This window comes from Xyrauchen texanus, chromosome 45, assembly GCF_025860055.1.
Source record: "Xyrauchen texanus isolate HMW12.3.18 chromosome 45, RBS_HiC_50CHRs, whole genome shotgun sequence".
Lineage (NCBI taxonomy): Eukaryota > Metazoa > Chordata > Actinopteri > Cypriniformes > Catostomidae > Xyrauchen > Xyrauchen texanus.
Genome location: NC_068320.1, coordinates 15,759,593 through 15,770,568, shown reverse-complemented (window position 1 = coordinate 15,770,568; position 10,976 = coordinate 15,759,593). Strand labels below are relative to the sequence as shown.

The 10,976-nt window shown below is 38.0% G+C and overlaps 1 protein-coding gene across 1 annotated transcript; it reads left to right on the top strand.

Annotated features, from left to right (window-relative positions):
* The first annotated feature begins 29 nt into the window (after nt 1–29).
* Nucleotides 30–10,927, top strand: cax1 (cation/H+ exchanger protein 1). The gene is made up of 20 exons (XM_052118974.1): nt 30–90; nt 3,595–3,750; nt 4,258–4,370; nt 4,511–4,619; nt 5,416–5,532; nt 5,645–5,706; nt 6,476–6,658; nt 6,875–7,060; nt 7,241–7,340; nt 7,470–7,611; nt 7,859–8,042; nt 8,701–8,800; nt 9,057–9,175; nt 9,283–9,320; nt 9,406–9,518; nt 9,679–9,824; nt 10,025–10,119; nt 10,191–10,269; nt 10,370–10,478; nt 10,670–10,927. Exons 1-20 carry the CDS (start codon nt 42–44, stop codon nt 10,741–10,743), a joined length of 2,274 nt encoding a protein of 757 aa, XP_051974934.1. The 5' UTR covers nt 30–41; the 3' UTR covers nt 10,744–10,927.
* Nucleotides 10,928–10,976: the final 49 nt, after the last annotated feature.

The window sequence follows — 10,976 nt, the reverse complement described above, 5'->3', positions numbered from 1 at the left end:
AACGCGCGTCTGCAGCAGGGATTGCTCAAACCAAACACACGATGTCCGCTGATGTGGAGAGTCGGAGGCGACGGTCCACTGAGAGTTCAGGCGAGTTTTTGAATGATTTTGCTTAAATTAAGAGTGCCAAAGACAATTGATTGTAAATACTTTGCATTAACCATGACTGTCTTGAATTTTGTTTGTTTGTTAGATTGTTTGTACCTCTGGCACAAGTGCTTTACAGATCTGTAGAGATATTTTTTTTTGTTAATAATGCCAGTTAGTAAAATTAGAGATAGTAAAAAAAAAATGTTTTATCAAAGATGACGCAACTTTGGTCGTTTTATAAGAGACTTACACCGTCTGATTTGACCTGTTCTACTCCCATCATTGATCAATTTAAAGACTTTATTTAAAGACTAATGTATAGGCCTACACTTAATTAAAACTCAAAAAAAACAAAAAAAAAAACAAGATATTTGCTTTTTTAAAAAAAATAATTATTATTGTTTTATATGTCATGCATTTAGATCACTATATTGCACTGTGCTGATAAAGGCATACATTTTTTTCATGTTGACTGTGTCAGTAGTATTTCATTATTTAGTTTGTGACCTTTGTTTGCACTACAACCAATTAAATTTTTTTTTTAATGTCAAATGAGTAACAACTTTAAAGTCTTGTTGACTATTTACATGGCCTCTTTTTTCAGCATAAAAATGTTAGGTTCAAATTGATTAATTCTGTAGCCTATGTTAAGGAATATTGCAGTTCGGCTTTCAACACCATCATCCCACCTACTATCCGGACAAAATTTCACCAACTTTCGGTTCCCAGCTCTATCAGTGCATCCCCAGCTTTCTGACAGACAGGCAGCAGCTAGTAAGACTGGGAAAATGCACTTCCAGCACATGTACATAAAGCACTGGTGCCTACCAAGGTTATGTACTCTCCCCACTACTCTTCTCCCTGTACACAAATCACTGCACCGCCATGGACCCCTCTGTCAAGCTCCTGAAGTTTGCAGACAACACTACAGTCATCAGCCTCATCCAAGATGACGGGAAGGGAGGTTGAATGGCTGTCTCACTGGTGCAGTCAAAACAACCTGGAGCTGAACATGCTGAAAACAGTGGAGATGATTGTGGACTTTAGGAGGAACACCCCAATATTGACCCCACTCTCCATTATAAACAGCACTGTGGCAGCAGTGGAGTCATTCAGGTTTCTGGGCACTACCATTTCACAGGACCTGAAGTGGGAGACCCACATTGACTCCATTGTGAAAAAGACCCAGCAGAGGTTGTACGTTCTTCACCAGTTGAGGAAGTTCAACCTGCCACAGGTGCTGCTAATTCAGTTCAACTCCGCAGTCATTGAGTCTGTCCTCTGCACTTCCGTAAATGTCTGGTTTGGTGCAGCTATGAAATCGGATATCAGAAGACTACAAATGACAGTTCGGACTGTGGATTATTGGTTGCCCCATGCCATACCTTTAACTGTACACTTCCAGAGTGAGGAAAGGGGATGGAAAATCACTCTGGACCCCACTCACCCAGCCCACTAGCTTTTTTCCCCTCAGGATATCCATCTCATGATCAGTTAAAACTACCCCATTGAGCAATAATTATGTGCTATACACAGCTTAGTCTATTTATCCATCATACCTCTTCTGCCATACATTCCCTTGCATCTGTATATAACAGATTTGTATTTGTATATTGTACATTTGTGTATGAGTGTGTATATATATAACTTTTTCAGGACACTCTATTTTAAAGATTTATTGTAAAGGGTTTAAACAATGTTTTCCATGCTTGTTCAATGAACCATAAACAATTAATGAACATGCACCTGTGGAACGGTCATTAAGACACTAACAGCTTAAAGACGGCAATTATGGTCACAGTTATAAAAACATAGGACACTAAATAGACCTTTATACTGACTCTGAAAAACACCAAAATAAAGATGCTCAGGGTCCCTGCTCATCTGCGTGAACATGCCTTAGGCATGCTGCATGGAGGCATGAGAGCTGATGTGGTCCAGGCAATAAATTGCATGTCTGTACTGTGAGACGCCTAAGACCCCGCTACAGGGAGACAGGAAGGACAGCTGGTGATGGTCAGACTCGTGTTTTGCATCGAATGAATGAGCGTTACACCAAAGTCTGTACTCTGGACAGGAACGATTTTAAGGTGGAGGGTCCGTCATTGTCTGGGACGGTGTGTCACAGCATCATCGGACTGAGCTTGTTGTCATTGCAAGCAATCTCAACACTGTGTGTTACAGGGAAGGCATCCATCTCCCTCATGTGGTACCCTTCCTGCAGGCTCATCCTGACATGACCCTCCAGCATGACAATGCCACCAGCACATACTGCTCGTCCTGTGCATGATTTCCTGCAAGACAGGAATGTCAGAGTTCTGCCATGGCCAGCGAAGAGCCCAGATCTAAATCCCATTGAGCTCATCTGAGACCTGTTGGATCGGAGGGTGAAGACTAGGGCCATTCCCCTCAGAAATGTCTGGGAACTTGCAAGGTGGAAGAGTGGGGTAACATCTCACAGCAAGAACTGGCAAATCTGGTGCAGTCCATGAGGAGGAGATGCACTGCAGACGCCATACCAGATACTGACTGTTACTTTTGATTTTGACACATTATTCAATTTCTGTTAGTCACATGTTCCGTTTATGTCTTAGTTGTTGAATCTTTATGTTCATACAAATATTTAAGTTGACATTATTTTTGCTGAGTTTGTGGCATAATATTGATTACCACAAAAATACATTTTGACTTGTCCCTCCTATTCTTTAAAAAAAGCAAAAATCTGTGTCAGTGAGGCACAATGGAAGTGAATGGGTCCAATCCATAAACGTTAAAACACTTGTATAGCCACAAGATATAAACAATATATGTGTTAACATGGGTTTAGTGTGATAAAATCACTTATGAACCTTTTCTGTGTAAAGTTATAGCCAATTTTACAACTTGATGATGTCTTTTCAACAAACCCTGAAATGACTGTAAAAATAACAATTGTAATTTTAACAGAACAATTAATTATGTGCTTTTAAAAATTAGAAGCTTCACATTTCTGCCTTTTTAACCCTCCAAAAATTGGCCCCATTCACTTCCTTTGTAAGTGCCTGATTGTATCCTTGATTTTTGTGCTAATCAACAATACGTCACAAATTCTAACGTTTGAGCTTAACTTGTATTGAACCCAGAATATTCAAATAGTTCTGTGGTGTGATAAATTAATTTCTAAAAGTACAAATAATGTACTTTCACTGCCTAACTTGTCATGTCAACAACCCAAGTAACATTTGATTTCTCATGTTAAAATATAGTAGTACATATCTGCTGTATTAAGATGTTGTTGCTTTGTTTCTGAATCTAATGCTATGATATCCATTAAGAATGCAGTCAGACACAGCAGATTCACTCCTTAAGTTATGTGGGAGACTGACATTCATGTGACCATCAGGAGTCTTATGTTAGTTCCACTCTGGCTGGTTGGGGACTCAACCAAAGACCTCAAATGAGCATGAGAAAAAATCCACTCTAAATCCACTGAGACATGGATTTCTTTCTCTGTCTGACCTTTAGAGCCCCTCTGGGACCATGACCCCAGAGGTCGCCGCTGTAGCTTGCAGTGTGACCGACTGTGTGTGGCTGGTGCATACCATGAGATTCCTGATACTCCCTCCCCCTGCACCTCACAGTATTTCGGACCGTACACCCCTAAATGCTTCTCTGCCCACAGTGAGTGTCTTTCCCTTGACTGTGAAACTCTAGAAAAGCATGTAACATGTTAGAAATATTATTAGCACTATCTTCTACAAAAAGGGTACAATTTGGTGTCCTGATACTATATTTTTTATATTAGAGGCAAAAATCCAATTTTAGTTTTGTTTGAAATATAAGATAAGCTATATCTAATGTAAAATTAATCTTATGAAATGATCATTATATGTGTGTGTGTGTGTGTGTGTGTGTGTGTCACACCAAAAAAAGTTTAAAAAAATTAGACTCCTCCCAAATTATTTAAAAACAATTGCAAACCTCAAATAAAATGAATGGCCAACAAATCGGCTCATATCATAGAATATTTAGCATAACCTCCTAAAGGTGATGATCAATATTGTCAAGGTCTCTGATCATTTCAAAACAAACACACACACAAAAAAAGTGTTAGGCACTATTTTGTACCACTTGCAACATGTAAGTTTTAACTTTAGATCCATTTCAGCACAATCAAATTTTCTTTAGAGCATTCACAGCACTCACGGTGCCCAGATGACGTTTGGCAGGAAGCGAGCATCCGAACAACCATCCGAGCAGAAAACGAGGTGGAAGCACATAAACTTGCCAACAACTACAGGGTGTGTAAAAATGCTCATTAAAAATTCCACCCTGCATTATCAGTCAGGGTTGTTTCCAGAGAGAGAAACAGAAAAAAGCCACAAATTCTTGCAAATATTTAGAGGAATTTTTTACAATTATTTGTTTTTCTGTATGCAAGTTTGGTTTCAGGAAATGGAAGAGTCATGTAACCGAACGGCCTATTGAGGACAGATCCGATGTGGTGAAGGAGCTTTATTCTGAGCTCAACTACATCAAACGTCATTCAGGTTAGCACAGAAATCCAAAAGAAGTTTAGATGTAGTGGCAGCAAAAAGTGTTTTTGTATCTCCGTAGTTAATGTGAGGAACTACTGTGGTTACTTTGTTAGGACACCTGTGTAAACTAGACGGGAACTGATTTGCATCCATTAAATCTTACCTTACGACCAGTTGGTTAATTGTAATTGCATATAATGATTCAGAGAAAAATATCTTGCATCTTTTGTTTGATGATTTTTTTTTTAATACAATGACATTCATACATTAAGTGTGACTGAAGTGTCCAAATGCTTTTTAGAGCCACTGTAGTCTGTTAAAAGTAATATATTGTGTGTACTATTTAGGGATGTTCACGAGTAATCGAGTACTCGTTCAGCTTTAAATATTCGACTATTAAAAACACTACTCGAATATTGCAATTTTATTTTCCTTTGTACCTTTGCCTGCCGTGGGCAACAATGAAACCGCTTCTCTCATCTAAATCTTGCAGTGTTATCTTGAATGCTTTGGTTGATGCTGTTGTTGATAAAGGAATAGTTTGCCCAAAAAAGAAACAATCATTATTTAAAGTGATTGTATCACTTCAGAAGACTTGGAATGTACAGTATGTTTCTATGTGTGAGTGCTAAGGATTTATTTTTGTATTTATTTTTTTGAATCTAGTTTTTACAATTCTACATTTCAAGTAATATATATATTTTTTTAATGTGTTCGAGTACTCAACTACAAAATTATTGGAAATGCTCATCCCTTGTATATTCTTATGTTAAGTATGTGTTCTTATTTTTATCTCTTCTGCTCATAGGATCTCTAATCACTCCTGGGAATGTTATATACGTGTTGCTCTTTGGCTGGTGGATCTCCTTATTTTATTTCTTGGTCAGTCTACTGATGTTTTGCTCCATTGCTGGGATCCCATATGGTATGTCAGATATCTTTCATGGTCATTTTCTCATTATTTATTGTTATAGAATTTAAGATCCACTATGATAGTGTTGCCTCCCCTGAATCTGTTATCTCATGCTTTGTGATAGGAAAACTCTGTTTCCAGTTGTCAGGTTATTTCTTATGGCCATTTGGAAAGGCATTACAAAAGGTAAGGGATACAAAATGTTCACACTTGCCTGAGGTTCCTCAAGCGAGGAAATGTCACTCTAAGTACTGTATGATTCTATCATGTTGTAAAACATGTTTTGCTCTCATTTAACATCGTGCGTGTATAAACACAAAATATATAAACTTATAAAACATAAGTTTAATTTTGAACTGATCTGAGACCAGTGCAGACTGAAAGCATACTGGAGGTACAGTCATTCACTAAACAGGGAGCAAGGGGACATCCTATAGCTCTCTGTGCAACTAAGTGCATTCAATACAAAATTCCTATCAAAAGTTCAGTTTTAAGCTGCTGGTGTTTGATGTTTTAACCACTCAACCTGCTTGACAGACATGGGACAATGGTAATCGGTACATAGATTCAGAATTTAATATGTATAATTTTAGTTTAGCAATGTTGGAAATGATTGGATGATGCTGGCCATTACTTTGAATCAGAATTAATTATGCTAATTTGTCTGTAACCTCTCAAAAAACACAAATAACCAACACTCCTGGAAACAAACAATTTGATACAAAAAAATCTGACTGTCTGTATTTTGGTATTATTTAGAATTTCACAACTTACTCTTGCTGTACACATACTCTGGACTTGCAAAAGTGTTCAGACCCCTGACCAATTATTACATATTACTGAATTAGAAACAGTTCAATGAAATTTCATTCTGTTTGACATTTTATTTTCAAACACTAGAATCAGAATGTGACTTCACTCTTGTGACTGCTCAATTTTACATTTTGTCCTTTAGAGCAGTAGCCTGGTGAGGAAATGCTGTATAAAATTCCCCAACTGCGAGGCCATTCCGGAGGAGGGGGATGAGGTTAAGGATTCCTCAGCGGTCAAAGAGTCCACACCTCTGTTGCACTCCGCTCCAACTTTCATCACAGAAATACCTGTGACTACTATGCCCCCCAAGCAGACACGTTACTGGGTGAGACTATCAGCAGCAAGCTGCTTGACCATCATTATAAATCAGTTTGCAAGATCTGCAAAGTTGGTAGTATTGGAATAGTATAATTAAATGGATGTCTGCCACATTTGAATGTTTTATAAGCTTTATTTGGGACTTGACATGAACCTTCAGGAATTCTACATATGTACCTATATGCAGTTTATTAGTATATTCCTAATATTTTCTTACAACTAGTGTCGTCTAAGCACATATGTTTGGCTGGTGATTGGATACCCCTTGCTGGCTGTGGTTCATTTCTTGGCCATCTTCCTGTCATGGATGATGGTTTTCACCATCCCTGTTTCAAAGATGAATGCCAGGACATTGAGCACCATCCTGCTCATGCCACCAGAAGAGGTCAATGTTCGTACAGTGAAAAAAGTGAGCACTGATTGTCTTTATAGTCTGGTTTGCATCACTTATTGTGAAAGTGATGTCCTACACCTCTCTAAATTTTAAATAGTTTAAACATATCTAATGTTACAGCTCTATACCAGCACACTTGTTATACATAACATGCAAGGCTGTACTGTAATGTTTGTCCAATCTTATATTCTTTAGCCACAAGGCTGTGAGACCAGAGTTCTGCTTTGCTGTTATAATGCCTTCAACTGGTATTACTACAAATACACTGTGGAAGGAATCAATGTGTTTGCAGTCAGTATCCTTTAAAGCTGGTGCCATTTTTAAGCCCATATCAGATGGTTCTTCACATTTTCTTGTAATGCATTATTACAGATAATTGTTTGTTTGGTATTCCCTGTTAAAGTCTTTAAAACCCCTTATTCAGATCTGTTGCCACTGGTTTTCATCACTCTTGTGATCGGCTATGTGGACAAAGATAATTATTATGTGAGCTCAGAGGCAAAGTTTGCTACAGCACTGAGTTCGATTATCCCCCTGTCTTATTACATCGGAATGGGAATAGCTAGGTAAAATTGCTTTAATGGAGTGTATTTGCTGTTGTTTTGGGTACAAATGCACATTTTGCTTTAATCAAGAATTCTTAAATATTATATAGTTCAAGGAAAAAACTGAGATATTGTTTGGCGTCATGTGTAGATGTTGTGTAAAGTGTGAAGTCTTGACCATTTTATTTACACTGGACATGTTTTAATTGTAATCAATATTAAGAAATAACCTTAAATCACTCAATGTAAAATATTGTTTTTGCTGTAGTATTTCAGCACAGAGTAACTTTGCAGTGGGTGCAGTTGTAAATGCCACCTTTGGGTCCATTACGGAGATGGCTTTCTACATAACAGCTTTGCTGCAGGGCCACCACGCAGGAAGCAAGTGCTACGCAGAGATTGTCAAATCTGCACTGACTGGCACCCTGCTGGGCTGCATTCTCTTTATACCTGTGAGCGAGTGTTTGTGTATCGTGTGTTTTATTCTCACTTGTCTTACTGTTCTGTAACGGCCATACACACACTCCCTGAGCACTTTATTAGGAACACTATGATTCTACTAAAGTGCCTGATGTGTGGTCTTCTGTTGTAGGCCATCTGCCTCAAGTTTCAACATGTCGTGCATTCTGAAATACTGTTCTGCTCCCTACAATTGAATAGAGCAGTTATCTGAGTTACCGTAGCCTTTCTTTCAGCTCAGTCCAGTCTGTCCATTCTTTGTTGACCTATCTCAACAACAACTGAGACACTGGATATTTTTAATTTTGTTTTTCACCATTCTGAGTAAACTTTAGAGACTGTTGTGTGTGAAAATCCCAGGAGATCAGCAGTTACAGAAATACTCAAACCAGCCCGTCTGCCACCAACAATCATGCTACGGTTCTGATGGTGGATGTGAACATTAACTGAAGTTCCTGAGTCCTGACCCATATCTGAATTATTTTATGCACTGCACTGCTGCCACATGATTGGCTGATTAGTCACATGAATAAGTAGGTGTACAGGTGTTCCTAATAAAGTGATCAGTGAGTGTACATGCGTGAAATTTCCCAAAACTGAGCTATATTATGTCTTTCTCTGATTTGTCCATGACGGCTAAATGTGTTGTAGGGGGTCTGTATGATCATCGGGGGCTGTAAGCACAGTGAGCAGAGGTTCAACAGCAGATCAGCAGGAGTGAGTTCAGCTCTGCTCTTCATATCAGTGGGAGGTGAGAACCAGTTCACAACAGTAGAATCCAGTTAGGTCCTGTTTCCACCTGGTATTAAGATGTTTTCAGTGACCATTATATTTCGAGTAGAGGTCTGATTTCATGGCGACGTACATCAATCACCATGTAAGTGTATTAATGCATGATATTAAACAACAAAAAAAGTGTGCTCTTTTCATTCTAGTTAGTGTGACTGTACACTAGAATGGGCAATGAGTTGGAATGTTTGACCTTTGTCCCCTCTGTCTGATCACAGGTGTTTTTGCCCCCACGCTGTTTTCAAAAGCCTATGGAAACTTTATTTGTGAGGGCTGTAGCAATTCATCTGGTAACTCCTCAAAGCCCTTCTTATGTAACAACTGCCACTATGACCTGGTATGTATTTTTCTTCATTAAACAAATTAAGACCATTTAAAGAATGTTTTATCTTATGATGCAAATAACACACTGATAATCACAATGTTCTTGACATTTTCCTACAGAGCGAAAACAATCAACCTCTTTTTTTGAGTCACATCGAGTGAGTATCAAAAACATGCTTACTTTTATAGTATAAAGACGTTTAATCATATAAATCCATTTCTAATCCAATCATGTGTATTCAGGCCTTTAGTGTACACTATCTCTGTCCTGTTACCTGCTGCGTATCTCATTGGTCTGATCTTCACCCTGAAAACCCATTCACATATTTATGACATCCATGTCAGTGATAGCCACTGTCACGGTGCGTATCAACAAGAGGGCGGAGTCTAATTTACACCAGCTATTTTAAAATGTCCTGCATTTATTATGTCATGTGTTAACCTTTATCACTTGGATCAGTTAATCAGTTGCTGTAGAGTTTATATTCTGTATTTATTTACTTGATATTTCATCAGTTATGAGTGATCATGGAGCAGTTGCTCACTGGTCGAGAGTGAGGGCTCTAGTGGTGCTCATTTTGGCTACATTACTGATGGCAGCGTGTGCTGATCTTACTACTGAGCACATCAAACCGATCATTTCTAACTCCAGTGTCTCACAGGTAAACACTTGTGTACTGTATATTCACACCTTGGTTGTGCGTCCACAATTATGTCTTTTAAACCTCAGAATTTCACTTTTCAAATGTGCTTTGCACACTTGTTCTGTATTCATATTTAAATATGCATGTATATTTTACTTAAGTGCATAAAATGCTTCTAATACACAATCTCTTTAGTCTAAACTGTTATTTTGTTGCAGTATTTTATTGGAGTGACTGTGTTAGCCATGGTGCCCGAGCTTCCTGAGATAGTCAATGGAATCCAGTTTGCTCTTCAGAACAACATCAGTCTCAGGTATTTACAGTTAAAATAGAACTGTTTTTAATATGTGATATGCATCTGACATGTTTTTTTTAACCATCTAGCCTGGAAGTAGGGAGTTGCATTGCAGTTCAAGTGTGCATGCTACAAATACCTCTGCTGATCCTATTCAATGCTTTTTATGTAAGTAAAACTCAAAATAACATTCTTTTAATACAATTCTTTCACTTAGTTCTGCAGTGTGGTTCAGAATATGCTTCACATGACATCTTTCTGTTTCAAGGATGTTGGATTCATCCTCATATTCAGTGATTTACACCTCTGGGCAAGCATCTTTAGCGTTATCCTGGTCAACTACATATTTATGGATGGAAAGTCTGACTATCTCCAGGGTAAACATTATTTTTTAACGATTTGCTTTCCTATACCCGTTTTCTTAATGTGCTTGATTTGAGAAAAATTCTCAAATTTTTGTTTGGTAAAGTGTCCTAGATCTATGGTTTGACAAACTGTAAAGATCTTGATCCAAGTTTCCTTGTTACATAAATTTGTACTCTCAAAACTAAATCTTGTTCTTGTACAGGGACAGCTCTGGTGGTCGTTTACCTCATTCTCCTGGCCTTGTACTTTTTTGCGCCTGCTCCCCTCGGCTGCTGAGAAATATGGATCCAATTATTTTTCTTTTATTGTTGAAATGTCTGTAAATTGTGTTTGTCTGTTGTTTGTTCCTGTACAAGGAGTGTGAGCTTTTATTTGTAAGCTTGGTTATTCTGTAGCTTAGAGCAATTTCACTAAATGTATGCCTATGACACAGAAAATGTATAAATGCAATGGAAACTTAAGACCGATAATGTGAATGTATATTCCATGTGACAGAAAAAAAATGTATT